The sequence below is a fragment of the Drosophila subpulchrella genome, chromosome 3L (assembly GCF_014743375.2).
Source record: "Drosophila subpulchrella strain 33 F10 #4 breed RU33 chromosome 3L, RU_Dsub_v1.1 Primary Assembly, whole genome shotgun sequence".
Lineage (NCBI taxonomy): Eukaryota > Metazoa > Arthropoda > Insecta > Diptera > Drosophilidae > Drosophila > Drosophila subpulchrella.
Genome location: NC_050612.1, coordinates 18171810 through 18189440, shown reverse-complemented (window position 1 = coordinate 18189440; position 17631 = coordinate 18171810). Strand labels below are relative to the sequence as shown.

Sequence of the window (17631 nt, the reverse complement as noted above, 5' to 3'; positions counted from 1 at the left end):
CAATATAAAAATTTGCAAATCAATACAAATGACGGGGCAAACCATGGAGGGCGAGGGGAATTGGGAATCGGGGGGCTTGGATAGGTGGCGGCACACAAAACCCAAAGCTGAATTAATTAAGCAAAGTGCGAGGGGGCAGTGAAAGGGGCTCGAGATTAGCAAAAGATGTCAGTGTGTCACAAGGATGCCGATAAACGAGTTTTTCCCTCTTTCGATTTTGAATATTAGACAAATTGAATTAGTTTTTTTTGCAAACGAAACAGGAAAAACGGGAAAGTTTAGCCAAATGCTGATATAGAAGTCGAGATGCTCTACAAACGGGTATACGACTTTGGATAATGCTTAGTTTATAATTAATATTTTGTATTGATAACCCGGGCTTGAAAATACTTTGTAATTTAAATAAAGTATTTAATCTTTGTAGTGGAACTAATATATCATTTATAATAAATATACAGTGTAGTATAATTTTTTTTATATAAAATATATAATTTATTATAGTTTATTCATTTTACAAAAATATTGGAAAAGTTTTTATGCTTTTATATATAATTATTTTTTGACTAGTGCGTTATCTATTATTTTAGCAATCGTTTATAAATTAAATAAATAAGCATTTTAATAATATTGCATTTTGATAAATATATCCAAGTATAAACTTATATTTTTTAAAACATAATCTAAAAAGATTGATTTACAAAATTATTTAAAGGTTACAAAATATACTTAATTTATAAAATACAATAAAGTTAAGCCGTAATGTCACATTGTGTTTATTTATTTATTCCAAAATTATTCTTCTCAAGTAATCTATAAATAATTTTTGTTTATAAGTGTATTTAATCTGGAAACCAAAAATCTTTTGACTGATGTCTTAAATACTTATTTTTCTCCAAACATCGGACTTCGAGCGACCTGTTCTAGTGAAACTTTTCAATTAGTGCGGTTCTCGTATGCCTCACAACTAGATTATTTATTAATCTTGCATTTTTGATGGACCTGTCCCACACACTTTCCTTCTATTCATAAAATCGCCGATGGCCTATTCCGTCCGCTTAATGAAAGTGCATTTGCAGCAGCAACATGACGGCAGCAACATGCAACACACGACGGCAGCAGTAGCAGCAACAGTTGCTGCAACAAGTTGCACTTGCATGTGCCGCAGTGCAGCCAGCCATGAAGGTGGGAGCGAGAAGGAGCCAGGTGCGAGCGAGATGGCCAGACAGATGCCGAGGCACACATACAATATGCTTTAGAATTTTAGGTTTAATGATTTAAAACCGGTTTTCGAGGTGGCGACTCCCGTGAGACGGCTGCTGCATTTGCTGCAGGGTTATTTGTGCTATACCCCCCTCCCCCCCCCCACCCCTCTTGCCCCTGCTCGCCGCCTCTGTTTAATTACACTTCTTCCTACGAACAACTAAAAAATAATAACAATAGCGGAAGTTATACAAAAGCAGCAGAACCGGCCGCACAGCAAAAAAAAAAAATATACAAAAAAAAACAAGGGTTGAGATAAGGCGAAGAACTCGTCGGCGGAAGGGCGAAAAAGAGTGGAGTTACGGGGTCTACGAGCGTAAAACATGTGACGAAAGCAGTCGGCTGGATTCGAGTTTAACAACATTTAACTGTTGTTTACACTCTTGATTGCCCTATTCCGTTCTATCTAGTGCAGAAAAACCTCACACACTCGTAATACGCGGATTTTGCAATAGTATAGCATTATTTCCACCCAGGCACTTAATTTTGAGAACGGAATTTATAATCAGAAATCTTTGGGAAACGAAGTCATTGAAGATCTAGGCTAGAAAATTGAAAATTGCATAGTAACATTGTATAAAAAATGCAGTTTTGTACAAACTGTTTTGGGTTAAGATCCTCTGGACTAGTTTTTTTATCCTTTCTTTAAAATACTATAAATATTTCTGGAGATGAGACAATTACAAACTGTTATAAATTTGGATAGAAGAAATAGTCATGCTCCAGTAATGCATTTAAAATGTAATTTAAAATAAACATCGGAATTCCCCCACATGATATTACATATGTACTTAACATACATACATTTTTAGAAACTACATTTTAAAATATTTAAGCTAATTCTTCCCAACTCTGTCTACCGGAGATAAGCACTATTTGAAAAATCGTTTACAGTTAAATATGAAACACTTAAAACTAGTGTTTACAACTTTTACGACCATTTCCAACACATGATTTCAATAAGCGTTAGTGGGAACGTGTTTTTGCATACCATTCCGAAATAATTCGTCGCCTGCCTTAAAATGCGAAATCGGCGTGAAAATTAAACAGGCTTACCTCGAATCCGGGCGCTGAAAAAAGGCCGTCAGCCATTCAAGTCCAATTGCAAGGCGAGACTTTCCGTTTTTGTTGGTTTTATATTTTTTCGCCAAGTTGCTTTCAATCAAATCGAAGCGAAACGAGCAAAAGGCACGACTGCAAATTGTAAAAAATTGTATTTATTATAGACATTGACTTGGCGCACACTTTCACGGCACAATTAATTGGCTAGATTTTTCCCCATTTCCCCATCTTGGCCGCACTGCCTTCCTCTTCTGGGCAATCAGCTGGCCAACTTGTTTGCACACATTTCGCGCAGTGGAGTGGACAGCAGGCGGGCGCAAAAAAAACTTTCGCTCAAAACGGATGCAGCCAGAAAAAATACGAGAGATAAGTAGGTGGGGAGTTAGGAACTGGTTTCTTGTAACAGGAATTCTTTTTGTTTGGCTATATATTTTTTTTCTTTTTTAATTTTCCATCAATTTGCACATTTCCGCTCGGCTGTGTTTGCCATTTGTATTTGTATTTGCATTTTCATTTATATTTATTTTTTCCCACTGGCCTTCTGGCGCCCGACTTATTTACGAGTTGTTCTAATTTATTTTGTTGGCCCACAAACAAATATTTTTATTTATCCCGCTTCGCACTTTCTTTCGGCGTTTTTATGGCCCCAAAAAGCGATCGGCTTTTTCCTCTTCTCCACGCAATTTATAAGATTTATAACAGAACGCACGCACACACACACTCCGGCACAACCAGGTGAAAATTAGTGCAGAAATCTTCGCTGATCGTACAAATTACTTCGCTTAAATTAGTTTCTTTGTTTAACAAGTCTCGAGTGGCACGTTTTCGGTGGCCCACACAGATCGAAAGACACGTGAGCAGAGCCGCAGCATCGCGAGGTAATATAAATACAATAAAATATAATGATACTCGATCTGGAACTCGATTTTTACCCAAAACAAACAATTACTTTTTTGTTGATATCTTGATATCTCACAAAATGCCGACCGTTCACCGTTCTTCTCGCACTCAAAATGACGGGAGAGCCGCCGCTTATATACGAAATGGAGATCTCTCTGGGTTTTCAAATTCTACTGTTATAGCCTATTCACACGGAGGTGGTTCGCTTCAGCGACGAAAGAGAGGGGGAAATCTCAAAGAGTACAACTATCAGAAAATCAGAAAATGGGACCGCACACGCAAATCGTTTCAGAATTCCAGTGATTTATTCAGAATTTTTATCTACGAGTTTATGTGGTTTTTGTACTTGGCGTTTTTTTGAGAAGGAAATGCATTTAAACTGCAATGGCGCTGTTATAAGAAAACTTTTGTTGGATCAGGCCCAATGAGCCTTCTAACGTCTCGGAACCCAGCAAATTGATCTCATCTTGAAAATAAATATTTATATGCTCTTTTTTAAGGAAAATACCAACCACCAGTTTATGATTTTCTTGGCATTACTTATCCAAAGAAAAATTCCTGTTGAAGGCGACAGCTATTTTAAGCGGCTGTGTGCAGAGGGTATTAAGTTGCGCTCTCAATGTTAGGTTCCAAGATAGGTTCGGGGCAATGCTAAAAAAGAGCAACTGCGGTTCGAGTCAACGCTACTACTTAAGATCACGAGGCGCAAATAATTGTAATTAAATTTATAAAAGGGGGAGAGTAAACAATGCTACGTTTTGTAGTTTACCTATGCAATCTGAGGACTTAGAGAAAAACATATTTTTTGTAACGTACCATAAGAAAAGAACCTTAGGTTGGGACACCCAAAAGGTTTTTCAATCTTTCAGAACATTTTTAGTTTTGTTATTTCAATATACAAGGGTGGTCAAAAGTATTTTCACAAAAAAAAAGTTAAATATATTCATAATTTGAACTTACATCTTGTTAACTTTGGCATCAATGGAAAGGTAATTTAAATGCCGTTTGAATGATACAATACATTTCTTAACACATTCAGTACTTATTGAAAAGGACGAATTTGTGTGAAAATGTCCTTTTTGAACTTTTTTCCTCGACTTGAAAACTTAAATTTTTTGATGCAAAAAGTTTCTTCAAACAAAAATAATAGTAACTGCAAAAAGAATTTTTCTAAAACCATTTTGCTTATATTTTTTATGATTTTTTAAAGGTGACACTGTCGGAAAAAATTTGTATGAAAAAGAGAAAAATATGCCTAAAATGCATGTTTCTTTTTGCAGTTACTATTATTTTTGTTTGAAGAAACTTTTTGCATCAAAAAATTTAAGTTTTCAAGTCGAGGAAAAAAGTTCAAAAAGGACATTTTCACACAAATTCGTCCTTTTCAATAAGTACTGAATGTGTTAAGAAATGTATTGTATCATTCAAACGGCATTTAAATTACCTTTCCATTGATGCCAAAGTTAACAAGATGTAAGTTCAAATTATGAATATATTTAACTTTTTTTTTGTGAAAATACTTTTGACCACCCTTGTATTTTATTATTTATAAAAATGTTTCTCATTTTAAAAAATTCAATTAAAAAACTCTCTTTTAACGACTGTCATTTGTCACAAACTTAAATTGACTATCGCAGATTGGCATACTTAGAATTCATTTAGTAATAATTCATTAACAAAATTTTCAAATTAAAAATGTAGAAATTCCTAATTTAATAGTCTAGTTTTTGAGTTTTTAGAAGATGAACATTTAAATAATGTTTAAATTTAAAGAATTATATAGTTTAAAAAAATTGCATAAGGAGGATACCATAGTTAGGGGAATATTAAAAAGAGTAATCCTTTATACTACAAATCAACATACAATTTTCTCAATTGTGGGCTCAAAACAAAAATCTTTAATTTTTAAGTTTTCATTTTAGTATACAGCAACCACGTTTTAAATTTTAATTAAAAAGTAAACATAGCACAATATATTTATGTATTTCCTGATTTTGAAGCTGATCATAATACAAAGTCAAGTGTAAGCCGATAATGCTGAATCGCACTTCATAATATCAATAAAACTCCGCCTGCTCTATTAAACTAAATATGGCATCGGAAGATTTTTATTAAGTTCCCTAAACACAACAATGACAATGAATTAAGTTAATAAATGACAGAAACGCGAAGCTTACATAACTATTTGGCCTATTTTCACTAAGAACATATAAATTACGAGTACAAAATATATAAACGGTGGGTTTACATTGCAGTTAAAAACGATTCTTCCTCTCTTGAGCCTGGGAAGAGGAGTTATTGCATTAAATAGCCTATAGGGTCTACGATCCAGAAGTGCGGATGGCAGGGGGTCAAGATCGAGTGGAGGGTGTGGAGCAGCAGGCCATGGACACATCCAGGGGCAGATCCTGGGAGCAGGCGAAGGTCGATGTGCTGGAGGTCTCGTTGAAGCCGCTATCGGTGCGATAGAGCGGAATTCTGGGTCCTTGCTGGGGCGCTACAACTACGGGTGGCTCCGCTTGCTGGTTAGCACCAGGGTCCTGGGCCTGATCCTCTTCCTCCTCCAAATTGGCACTGAACGATTGCGAGAGATTCTTGCGTTGTGCCGAACGATGTCTCTTATGGCCGCGCGGAGTATCCGAATTGGAGGAGCTGCAATTGAAGCTCAGGGTGGACAGTTGCATCGCCTCGGCCTCCTCCTCGTCCTCCTCGGATTCAGCCTCCTCCTCCTCCTCTTCGGTCTCCTCGAACAGCGGCTGATCCCCTGCCTCCAATATCACCTGTCGAGTGCTGTTCACCCGCAGCCGACTGACCCGCTGATTGATGCTGCAATCCGAGTGCTCCAGTGCGCCCATGGGCGAGGAGCTCCTGTCGGGCGTGAACTTCAAGGCCGTGCGCTCTGACAAGGTTTCTTGCTGCTCCGTAGTGCTGACCTCCACCTTGGAGTACACCAATCGCCGGCTGAGATGCTCGGAAGGAGCTATGGGCGATGGCAGCTCCAGCTCGTGCATTAGCAGTTTCCTCTTCCCCGAACAGTTGCCATCATCTGGGGTTCCTGGCGGCAGGCCGCAGAGATTTCTGATGGGCGACAGGCAACCGAAACTACCTTCTCCCGAAGCGGAATCCGAGAGCCTGCCCGCAAACATGGTTTGTTTGCCCTGTGGACTGGAGCCCACCATGGGCGACGACTGCTCGGGGGGATCTTGTTCGCCCAAAACAATGACATTGTGCAGATCAAAGAGTTTCCTGCGCATGGAACTGTTGAATATGTCATGGCCACCGCTCGATTTGCTCCTGCCGGACAGACGGCCTGCCAAATGGGGCTGGAAGTACGGACGCAGGGCCTCTTCCAGAGCTTTGGGCAGTATGGGCGGCAGGCTTAGTTCTGTTTGCACCTCGCAGTCCCGCCTCCTACGCGACTTATTCGATATGGGGGTGTTATCCTCGCTGTGGTTGAGTATAATGCGCTGTTTCCGCAGCGGACAGTCCACCGGACTGGGCACAATGTGCGACTCCTTGAAAAAGGCACTGATGGCCAGCTGGGCCTTGGATTCCTGCTCGGGATCGGGGGAGTCGTGGAACTGCGTCTCGTGGGGCTCCACATCGGCCGGTTTCAGCTGGGAGACCTCGTCAATGTTCCACTCGAACTGGGTGGACGAAAGTTGTGGTGTCCTCGAGCGGAAAAGCGAGGGACTGCAAGTGAAAAGCGTTTTGGGTTTGGGTGTTTTCTAGAATTACTCCACCCGGAGGTGGGGAAAACTCACCTGGCAATCAGCGGCAGGTGCAGACGATCGGCCATGGCTCCCTCGAAGGGATTGCGCACCTTGTGCAGCCGCTTCGGGGGCGGGGTGCACACATTTCCCGACATCTGGGGGCTGCATTTTCCATTTTCCTTGCCGCCATTCGTTGGCGTTGCCGACGACGCCGTCAAAGTGCTGCTGCTTGTGTGGCTGTTCCGGCGCGCCCGGCACTTCAGGCCGCTGAGATTGGTGAAATATCGGTTCTTGAGGGCCTGCGGCGTTCGCACCTCATCGTTGTACATCTTAATCCAGTCACAAACTCGCCCAATTTCAACCTAAATTAAATGCGGCAAAAGCGCCTGCTGCGATTCGCAGTATTTTCAAATGCGGCAGTGTTGGCCAACGGACAGTTATCGAATCGGAAATCAGATGGGTGTTGCCAACTCGATTTTCGGCGACACATAAAAACGGTATTTTTGATCGATAGTCTGGGGGCATCGATAGGTTTCAGTCACGCCAGCTGTCCGCCACCAATACATACGCGTTCGGCTGGTTGCGAGTGTGTGTGGTGTGGTGTGTGTGTGCGTGCAGTGCGAAATAGAAACAAGAAACAGAGAAGCAAGCGAAAAATCAGAGAAATTCGAAAACTTCGCCGACTGCAGTATTAAACCGCCGGGCGAAGAACCGCAAAAGTGGCCAAAATTCGACGAAAACAACGCAACTGTGACAAAGCATTCGTGCCGCTGCAGGCGTCGGCGAAAAGGGCGAAAACAAAAGAGAATAGTGTTGATAGTAATTCGAGCGTTCTCAGCAGCAGCGGCGCCAGCAGCAGCAGCCAGAGCAGCGGCAGAGCAACGGAACGGTGGGCGGTGGGTGCGGAAACGGGCCGGGGAAAGGCCGAGAACGAAAAAGCAGCAGCAGCAGCAGCAACAGCAGCAGCAGCAACAGCAGTAGCAACAACAACGACTGCGGCGAATGCCGGTCGCTTTATCACCGCTGATCTAATCAAAACCGTTAAGAGCAACAAAGAGCGAAAGGGACGAAGCGAGAACCCAATAGACGCCAATGCCGCCAAACATCTGCGCCTATCCGACTGCTTGCGTACCGTGCAAAAACTTGCTATTGAACTTGAGAGCGGCGACGACGTCGGCAGCGACGCCAGCGCCACCGCCAACGCCAGCAGCGCCGTCATGTCGGAGACGGGCTGTCGGCACTATCAGAGCTACGTGAAGGAGCACAGCTACGATACATTCCGGGTCATCGACGCCTACTTCGCCGCCTGCGTCAACAGAGATGCGCGCGAGAGGAAGGTGAGTGGGAACGGAATGTGGGAGAGAGAGAGCGTGAGGGAGGGCGCAATCGGAGATGAGCCCTCATTTGCCTAGCCGTGACTCAGTCACGGGAAGGGTCACTGACACATGCGTAGCAGGGTGTTCACACAGGGGGAACAGAAAGAATGTGTGCTTTTTACAATAAATTAATGCAGCTAAACTATCAATGCTATAAATAAGTAGATCTACATCGGTATTTGACTACATTTTTTGAATTATTTAAAATTTTGATTATTGTTAAACTATAATTTTTAAAAGCGAGAGTTTTACACTAGCGAATGTGAAAGTATTTTCAATATGGAAAACATCTAGAAAAATATTTTTGTTCAATATAACTTAGAGTTAAATATTAAAGAAAATATAATAATTTAAGCGGGAAAGCTTACAGGCACTTCTAAAAAAATGTAGATTCCTGGGTTATCCCCAGTTTGAATCTTTAAAATCAGTAAGTACTGATAATTTGGGGCTTCCTATAGCTTAAATCACGCTTTAAACTCTACTAAACTCTACTTCCAAACGAAAAATCGATAAACTTCTACAAAACCCCAATCTAGAACGAACGATTTAAATTCCATTTTTAATATGTTCATATTTAAATACCATTTTAAATATGTTCATAGTTAAATCTAAGGATAAACATATTTAAATTTAAATATATTTATTCTTAAATTCCAATTTGAATACGTTCATTATTAAAATCCAATTAAAATATATTCATTTTTAAATTCCAATTTAAATATGTTTATATATAAATTTAAGTTTGTTTATTCTTAAACTAAATTTAAAATATGTTCATTCTTAAATTCCATATTAAACATGTTTGTATTTCATATCCATTTTAAATGTGTTCATAATTATATTATAATATAAATATGTTCACATATATTCTTGATTAAAATCACTATTCGATTGGAAACAATCTTATTTCTAAAAGTGCTACGTCTAAATTAAAATTAAAGTGCATTTGCTTCGTCAAAATCTTTTGAAAGTGCCAAGCTAAAACCATTCTGACGCTATGTTAGTTTTTGAAGTTTAAAGTAAATTTTTTTTTTTATCTTTAAAACTGGATTGTTTTTGGAGCTGGTGGTCGGTAATCCTCCCTTAAAAGCAGAGAATTTGTAGAATTTACAAAAGCTCTTGACCTCAAATACCCCAAAGTAACCTTTGTAACCTTTCTTATCACCCGCAGGCGATTCACTGCAACTGCTTCGAGTGCGGCAGTTACGGCATTCAGTTGTACGCATGCCTACACTGCATCTACTTTGGGTGTCGGGGAGCCCACATCACGAGCCACCTGCGATCGAAGAAGCACAATGTGGCCCTGGAGCTGTCCCACGGAACGCTCTATTGCTACGCCTGCAGGGATTTCATCTACGACGCGAGGAGCAGGGAGTATGCACTGATCAATCGCAAGCTGGAGGCCAAGGATCTGCAGAAGAGCATCGGTTGGCTGCCGTGGATTCCGACGGCCAAGGAGACCAATCTGATGTTGGCCAACGCGAGGAGGCGATTGGTGAGGCCCAACCAAACCATCGGACTTAGAGGACTGCTTAATCTGGGCGCCACCTGCTTTATGAACTGCATTGTGCAGGTGGGTTAAGTCGAAGAATATGGCGAACTTATCGAACTAATTCACTCTAATACAGGCTCTGGTTCATACTCCCCTGCTGAGCGACTACTTCATGTCAGATCGCCACGATTGTGGCAGCAAGTCCTCCCACAAATGTCTCGTCTGCGAAGTGTCGCGTCTCTTCCAGGTGAAACATTCAAACTTAATTATAAATCATATTGTTCAGCAATGAAAGTCGTTTTAAGCGGTGCAAAAATGATCATATTGTGGGTTCCTATAGCCATATTAACCTTAGACCATGTTGAAAGTCAATTAGCTAATATTCTTTGTTACTAAAAAGGTAAAATAGGATATTATAATTGGTAGAAGACTGACCTTCATTTTCAATAATTTGATTAATATCTTAATATTTCTTTAAAGAAAATCTAGGTGAATTTAGACAATCTTTATAATAACAGTTTAAAAGATTTTTCCTATACGAAGGTAATGGCTAACCAATCAGTAATAAAAAAGAAGAAATGAAATAATTTTGTCTGAATTAAAGCACAAATTAAGAACCCAGGAATAGATAACTCCTATATTATCAAATTTTAAAACTTAAATTCAGCTATAATATCGCATTAACCTTAGCTTTCTTAAAATAAATAGCTTTCGCTTTTTGTTCAATTATCGATATTTATCTAACGCTCCCTCCATTGTAGGAGTTTTATTCGGGCTCCCGTTCACCGCTGTCCTTGCACCGGTTACTGCATTTAATCTGGAACCATGCCAAGCACCTGGCAGGCTACGAGCAGCAGGATGCACACGAGTTCTTCATCGCCACCCTGGATGTGCTGCATCGGCACTGTGTGAAGGCCAAGTCGGAGCACGAGAGCAAGAGCAACAGCTCTGGTTCGGGAAGCGGTACTAATTCCAGCAGCTCGAGCAGCTCGCACTGCTATGGCCAGTGTAATTGCATCATCGATCAGATCTTCACCGGCATGCTGCAGAGCGACGTGGTGTGCCAGGCCTGCAACGGAGTGTCGACCACCTATGATCCCTTTTGGGACATTTCTCTGGATCTCGGGGAGACGACAACGCATGGTGGAGTGACTCCCAAAACACTGATTGATTGCCTGGAGCGGTATACTCGCGCCGAGCACCTCGGATCGGCGGCCAAAATCAAGTGCTCCACCTGCAAATCCTACCAGGAGTCAACCAAGCAATTTAGTTTGCGCACTCTGCCCAGCGTGGTCTCCTTCCACCTGAAACGCTTCGAGCACTCCGCTTTGATCGATCGCAAGATCTCCTCGTTCATTCAATTTCCCGTGGAGTTCGATATGACGCCATTTATGTCGGAGAAAAAGAACGCCTATGGGGACTTCCGGTTCTCCTTGTACGCCGTGGTCAATCACGTGGGCACGATCGACACCGGACACTATACGGCGTATGTCCGGCACCAGAAGGACACGTGGGTCAAGTGCGATGATCATGTGATAACGATGGCATCACTCAAGCAGGTGCTGGACAGCGAGGGGTAAGGCACAGCTATGTTTATCCTTTTTGCCTTTGATGTATCTTTTATAATGTTATCTTATAACTTAAGTCGGTCTTTCTGTATAATTAAAACAAGGATCTGTTATACTATTATACTAATATATCACTAATAGCTATCCTTAGGATTTGCTTATGTTTTAAATAAGAAAATGAACTGTTTCTAGGTTTCTTTAAATGAGCTGTCATTTTTTCGATCCAAAAAAGCCTTAACAAGGTCCCTGATCCAGTTGTTTCGCACACTGACCCCCAATTCAACATTTCTTCAACAAGGTCTGATAACTGGCGCTCTAGAAACTGTCCCTTATTTATATCTTACATTAGCTAGGTATACATACCAACTATTATTAATGCATTTTATTTTCTCATTTCTTTCAGCTATTTATTGTTCTACCATAAAAACGTGCTGGAATACGAATAAGCAAACCATTTGGGATCCATTAAGGCGACTGTATCCCTCAAAAACACACATAAGCAGAAACCCATGCATTACGAATAAACACACAAAAAACAGACAAGGCCGCGGCAGCGTTTACGAATTAAGTAATCTTAACTCAAAAAAAAACAAAATCCTATACTGGGTGTTCCCTCGGTTGAAATTATTTAAGCTCGCATACTCAAAACATTGGAACATTAGAGATCGAAAAAGAAATTATTGAAAATTGTAATCTGAACACTCAATTTGTGGGGATACCCATTTTGCTCTAAGTATTTCGAAACCATAATACTAAAATCAAAACAAAAATAATATCAACAAAACACTTGGCTTATACATTTATAACCATATAAAAATTAGACCAGGGATATGAAACAAGCAAGAAGCAAACTCAGTAATGCAGACTATCTACAGTTTTGTTAAACTTTTCTTAGATTCCATTGTATATTCGTTTTATATTTTGCTTTCGGGTCGGATTTCTATATTCTATACATTTTATAACACATTATGTAGAACTGGCTCCAAACAGTTGTTGGCTTTAAAGATCATATATATTTGGGGGTCCTTAAAGAGAGCAAAACAATAAGGATACAAAACATTTATTAGACACTCCTTGACTTACAATGTATATCCTTTATAATGGAAAATATTTCTTAAGGACCTGAAAGAGGGGTGAGAATACGTTAGCTTTTACCCGTAGGAAAGATAAAAACAATTTTAGTTCAAAAAAAAAAAAGAAAAAAAGTTATTTCCGACATCACTTGGGCTCGTCCGGGAATTGAACCCGGGACCTCTCGCACCCGAAGCGAGAATCATACCTCTAGACCAACGAGCCTCCGGTACGCTGAACGTCCAGAATGTCGGTTTTCAACTTGCGGTGCCTCTCACTCCATGCAGTGTCTGCGCGAAAGAGACAACTGTAGTGTGTGCGTGGTGGTGAACTTGGCTATGCTAGCCGATACACAGACCAGTTAACTTACGGGAAATATAAACAATTTATTTTTTGTGAAAATGAATGTAAAATTTCCCTAATCCTCTAATATTAATACTAAATTACTAGGTCGGCTTGCCTAGTTATGCTGATCTTTCTCTTTTTTAAATTACAAAGCTTTCCATTTTGGTTCCCGATATGTATTCCCGACAACATATTTTAAAATAGTGAAAATTATTAAGTGCGTTATAATATTTATTTAAATGGACAATTCTTTATAATATTTATTGTGAAATAAAGCTTTTCTTTTTACCCTGAGTTCCTCAGAAAAAGGAGGAAACAAATTGTACAGATCTTAATTTGATGGATCAAATACTTTTCAAGAAATTTCCAGGAACATTATTTGAAAGTTGAAATGCCACATTTTAAAACTTTTTGAGTTCTAATAAATATAAGCGTGCTTAACGATACACGTGTAAAAATAAGCCATTGCTTGACATTCAGCGTACACCAAGTTCGAAGATAGAAGGTTTGGACAATAAGAATAAAAATATCAAAGCGATCGTTTTTTGAAATATCTTTATCCTTCAGAGTACACTCCAATAAGTTGGAATTTTCACTGATGTGAAACCCTTCTCCATTCAATTTCAATTTATTTGGAAAATTTATTTTGATGAAAAAGCTAGTTTTTGTATATGTATCAACAATGGCAACATGCTGAAATTTTCTCTGATGATTCATCAGTATTTTGTATAAAAATCCATGAAATAGTGACGTACATAGAACCTTTTACCTAGGTCGTACATATATGTACCTATTTTTTGAATTGGACGCTTATTTTAAGCTCCTGTTCTTAAAATGGTTTCTAACTTTTTCGATGAAAATATTAGGGCGCTTAAAAAGAAAACATTGTCTGTGGACAAAAGATCCTCCGTTTAATACTTTCGATTACAATTAATCAAAATTTTAAAAAAAGAGTACAATATTCGAGATATCTTAGGTTCTTGGCTTGCAGTCAGTCGATTGATGGATATGCTTGAGATTTACATGTTATGGCAGGATCTTTTCGTTTCAAAGTAGCTGAGTTATAAGTTGGATTAGCTTGCTTGATTTCTTTTGCTTCTGAATATGTCAAATATTTAGTCGCAGTTAAACTGGATGAAATGGTGAGGCCTGATGCCTCGAGTATAGGCACTGGGATTATTACATCACTAAGGACCCGGAATGCTATTCCTTTGTGGTCGGCGCATGGACAACAAACCGGCTGCTTGTGGAGCTCCTGTGGTTCAGGCTAAACATATTGCTCATGCGGATGTGCTCAAAGGTTAGCGGTTTACTCAGATTAGTGTCGCGATTCTTGTAGTACTCGTTAAAGTCGAGCCGTGTGCCAAAAAGCACGAGGTTCGGATTGCGGTTGGAGTTGAGAGTCATAAGGAAACTGCTCACGGCCTTTTCGTAGGCGGATGCTATCACTTCCAAGCCGTGGCAGGCGGCTTCAACCTTTTGGGCAAAGATCTTACTCTCCTGGTCGCGCTGCAACATCATCTCGTTGGTCAGGCCATAGACACCCTGCTTCTCCGATTTCTCCACCTCTTTGGCCAACTCTTTGCGGGCATTCAGCTCCTGGAAGCACACCTTGTAGAAGTTCGACTGCCAGGACTCCAAGCAGATGATGTTCTCGTATACCGTCTCCAACGAGTGTTCCACGTCAGTTTCGTCGCCAACAAAGCAGCCCATCTTAATGATTTCCAGGAAATTCTCGTGGGCTTCCAGGATGTCGTCGAGGGTCGTGGCCTGCTGGATCTTCTTCTGCAGCTCCACCCAGTTGCACTCGATCACCTCGAAGAGCACATAGTACTGCATCTGGTGAATGAAATGCATTATCTCCGACGTAAAGAGATTCAGGCGGTGCGACGCCTTGCCGATCTCAGCAATCATCGGACGGAGGCTCTTCGCGTTGCCCATCTGCTCCTTCCAGATCTTTATCGACAGCACGAACTCCATGTGCTTCATGCGCCAGAGGGGCTTGAAGAGCAGCTTGTACGTGGGCATTGTGGGCTCCAGCATGGTGGCCAGGGGTCCGTGGACGACGTACTTTAGTGATATGATGTCCCAGCCGATGTCCCCGGCAAACGGACGTTGCACTATTATATCGAGGTGGTTGAGTATATCTGGATCTTCGTACTGGGCATTCGTGCAGCGCAGGGCGGCATCCAACATGGAGGAGAGATCGTTCGCATATATATCAGCGCCGTTGCGCTCAAGGTCATCTTTCATATTGTCGATGAGAATGCCGACAAAGTCGCCCTGGCCAAGCAGCATATAGCGGCGCATCGCCTGCAGGTGATCCAGAAGCTTGTGGTGACCCACCATAATATCGAGGACAAGTTTGGAGGTCTGCTGGTAGCACGTTTCCACAGCCGCATGCCACTTGGTGTCCGCCACGTACGAGAAGAAGTGGGCCACATTGTTGTCCATGACCGCCTTGAGTTCGTCGCGTCCCTTTATCAGTCCCTCCACCTCGCAGATTTCCCTTAGAAAGTTGATGCATTTGCCCGTCTTGAGAATCTTATTGGCCAGATCCATCGACACAAACGAGGGCAACATGGGCAGACGTAAGCGGAATTTATCGTGCCAGAGCCGATCGGAACCCACATCTTGAAGGGACTCCACAAAGAACTCGTTGTGTGTATCGTTAATGCCACCCTCCAGCATCCACTTGGAGATCATGCGCACCATCGGGCCACAGACGGCGGTAAGGATGTCATCAACTAATTTATTGACCATCGAAGCGCCGTTGTCCATCAAACGGTACACGGTCGATGCCAATTGGCCACCCTTCTGCATCTTGCACTTGTTGGCCACATTGGCGAGCCACATCAGCCGGCGCAGTGGCTTCGCGTGCCAGGCGAGCAGCTTAAATAGCGTCAGTTCCTCGGCATCACCCGGCTCGCCTCCGCAGTCCGCTTTCCCATTCACTTGGGCCTTCCGATAACGAATCACTTCATCGTGGAGCACGGACACCTGGCCATGGTATTCCCCCAGCTCCTCCTTGAGCTTGGATATCAGGGCCTGGCCCATGCATCCCAATGGATTATAGCCAGTGTTCACGTCCGCAAACATGGCCACGCGATCGTGGTAATAGCCCATTATGGATAGTCGGAGCAACATGCCCGCCTGGCCCATGGTCAGCGCCTCCATGTTCAGCGGATCAAGCTTGAAATATCCTGTGACCACGTCCTTTTTCAGAAATTTCCCCTGGACGCCGATGAAAGAGTATATAGCACTTACCACTATTTCATCGCTGACCTCGAGCTCCACCAAGTCTTTCATGTAGTTGGGCAAGGTATGTTGGCCCAATCCGAAGCCGGATTGTGTGGGATCGTAGCTATAGCCAACTGCTCCCTCCTGGGACAAACCATTGCCATTGTGGCTGCCGATGCCGGTTGTATGTTTGCCTGCCCCCGAGTTGAGGGTCGTGCTGGAGGATGCAAGACTGCCCAAGGCCAGACTGAGATTATCCGATCGAGCGGAGAGGTAGACTTCTCCATTCGCAGTCTGCTTGTCGGCCATCGCGAGCAGATTGCTCATCAGGGAGTGCCTGGCATAGGGATCCAGCTTCAATTGCAACACCTTCTTGTACAGCCCGAAGAAGTGCTTCGCTGTATCCTCGCCATCCACTTGACACCTGGCACTCAGAATTTTCATGGTCTTTTGGACACACTCGTGCTCAGTTAAGGATATGGGATGGCCAAATGTACCAGAAGTTACACACTTGGTAACGCGGGACAAGGTCTCCTCTTGAACTTGCGGCGGCTGCTTGCCCTCTATGCAAATGCACAAAGCCGACAGGATATCCGCCAATTTGGAGCTCATGCCGGCCACATCGGCTCCCAAGTTGTCCTGCGACATCCTGGTGGACAGAGTTCGGAGCTGATCACTCTTGTATTCGTAAATCCCAAGATGCTGTCCTTGGCAATCAAAGTGGGCAACAATTGGTGGCCAATCAGACACAGACTCCTGATTCCTTTTCAATAGCCGGCATTGAACCACCTTCAAATGCTGTGATTTGTCGAAAGTTTCGATGGAATAAGCTAAAAAATTGAAGAAGTGGCTCGTACTTTCCTTAAAACTTAAAAAAATAATTTACTTTATTCCCTAATCACTCCTTTAAGCGCTTATAAGAAATAGCCAAGTCCCACTGCGACATTTAAATAAGCTTTGTCCACCACAACAGAAGTAAAAGCCAGTGGGATTCGGCCATATTTACTTTAATGGGTGCATCGTGGAGCAACCTTAACAATGAAATTTAAACTAATTTACTGAAAAAAAATTAAATACAAAATAAAAAATGTATAAAACCGAAAAATAACAACATTTTACCTTTTATCTTGACCAAGGTAATGTGAAAATTGTGAACTCTCACCTTACCAGGGTATTTATTTTTGCATTACCTTACATAGGTAAATATATAATTTATTAAATGAATGGATTCAGCAAGGCTCTTACAACGCTTCTGCCAGTCTAATAATAATATGACCATACTGTAAGCAAACAAGAAGTCTTTATTGGTATACTTGACTTTATTTTTGGCTGAGAAGTCTCGGGGCATGTTTTGCCATACCTAAATAATAACTAATATTCATTAATAGTATAGTTTAGGTAGATTATAAGCAATCAAAAAGCGGGTTTTTGGGTTGTTTGCAATTTCGCAATATTAACATCTGTTAGACGTAGGTGTACCAAGAATGGTGCTTTTGGTTTTGCCATGTTAGGCACTCGAATATGCTTTCAAAGTCCTATCGTATTTATTCCTCCTCGTTTACGATTAGATTAGTAATTGCTGTTCACGTTAGCTATTATCTGTT

At 41.6% G+C, this 17631-nt stretch overlaps 4 protein-coding genes and 1 non-coding gene across 7 annotated transcripts in view; 1 reads left to right on the top strand and 4 right to left on the bottom strand.

The window, feature by feature from the left end:
* Nucleotides 1–3326, bottom strand: part of LOC119553383 (protein phosphatase 1 regulatory subunit 16A) — a 52908-nt gene extending 49582 nt beyond the window's left edge. For 2 of the 3 annotated variants that reach the window (XM_037863735.1, XM_037863738.1), the window contains exons 1-2: nucleotides 3255–3326; nucleotides 2317–2454 (exon numbers count right to left, since the gene is read on the bottom strand). The gene's annotated coding sequence lies outside the window, so the exon portion shown is untranslated. The remainder of the gene's footprint in view (nucleotides 1–2316; nucleotides 2455–3254) is intronic. The other variant, XM_037863736.1, reaches the window with a different exon arrangement.
* Nucleotides 3327–5298: 1972 nt separating this feature from the next.
* On the bottom strand, nucleotides 5299–7369 carry LOC119555022 (protein aurora borealis). The gene is made up of 2 exons (XM_037866166.1): nucleotides 6987–7369; nucleotides 5299–6915 (listed from the first exon to the last, which is right to left on the bottom strand). Exons 1-2 carry the CDS (start codon nucleotides 7262–7264, stop codon nucleotides 5574–5576), a joined length of 1620 nt encoding a protein of 539 aa, XP_037722094.1. The 5' UTR covers nucleotides 7265–7369; the 3' UTR covers nucleotides 5299–5573.
* Nucleotides 7370–7507: 138 nt separating this feature from the next.
* On the top strand, nucleotides 7508–12144 carry LOC119553177 (ubiquitin carboxyl-terminal hydrolase nonstop). Its single transcript, XM_037863417.1, has 5 exons — nucleotides 7508–8272; nucleotides 9483–9884; nucleotides 9940–10050; nucleotides 10565–11379; nucleotides 11775–12144. Exons 1-5 carry the CDS (start codon nucleotides 8153–8155, stop codon nucleotides 11815–11817), a joined length of 1491 nt encoding a protein of 496 aa, XP_037719345.1. The 5' UTR covers nucleotides 7508–8152; the 3' UTR covers nucleotides 11818–12144.
* A 451-nt stretch (nucleotides 12145–12595) lies between these two features.
* On the bottom strand, nucleotides 12596–12667 carry Trnap-cgg. The gene has a single exon. It is a non-coding gene; the product is annotated as a tRNA-Pro (tRNA).
* A 425-nt stretch (nucleotides 12668–13092) lies between these two features.
* Nucleotides 13093–16947, bottom strand: LOC119553176 (gamma-tubulin complex component 3-like). Its single transcript, XM_037863416.1, has one exon. It carries the CDS (start codon nucleotides 16673–16675, stop codon nucleotides 13991–13993), a length of 2685 nt encoding a protein of 894 aa, XP_037719344.1. The 5' UTR covers nucleotides 16676–16947; the 3' UTR covers nucleotides 13093–13990.
* Nucleotides 16948–17631: the final 684 nt, after the last annotated feature.

Bases quoted from the DNA above. Each gene is read 5' to 3' on its own strand.
- LOC119553176 (XM_037863416.1), bottom strand. From the start codon at position 16,675: ATGTCGCAGGACAACTTGGGAGCCGATGTGGCCGGCATGAGCTCCAAA.
- LOC119553177 (XM_037863417.1), top strand. From the start codon at position 8,153: ATGTCGGAGACGGGCTGTCGGCACTATCAGAGCTACGTGAAGGAGCAC. The intron at 9,885-9,939 runs GTGGGTTAAGTC...ACTCTAATACAG, and splicing joins TTATGAACTGCATTGTGCAG to GCTCTGGTTCATACTCCCCT. The intron at 10,051-10,564 runs GTGAAACATTCA...CCTCCATTGTAG, and splicing joins AAGTGTCGCGTCTCTTCCAG to GAGTTTTATTCGGGCTCCCG.
- LOC119555022 (XM_037866166.1), bottom strand. From the start codon at position 7,264: ATGTACAACGATGAGGTGCGAACGCCGCAGGCCCTCAAGAACCGATAT. The intron at 6,916-6,986 runs GTGAGTTTTCCC...TTTCACTTGCAG, and splicing joins CACCTGCCGCTGATTGCCAG to TCCCTCGCTTTTCCGCTCGA.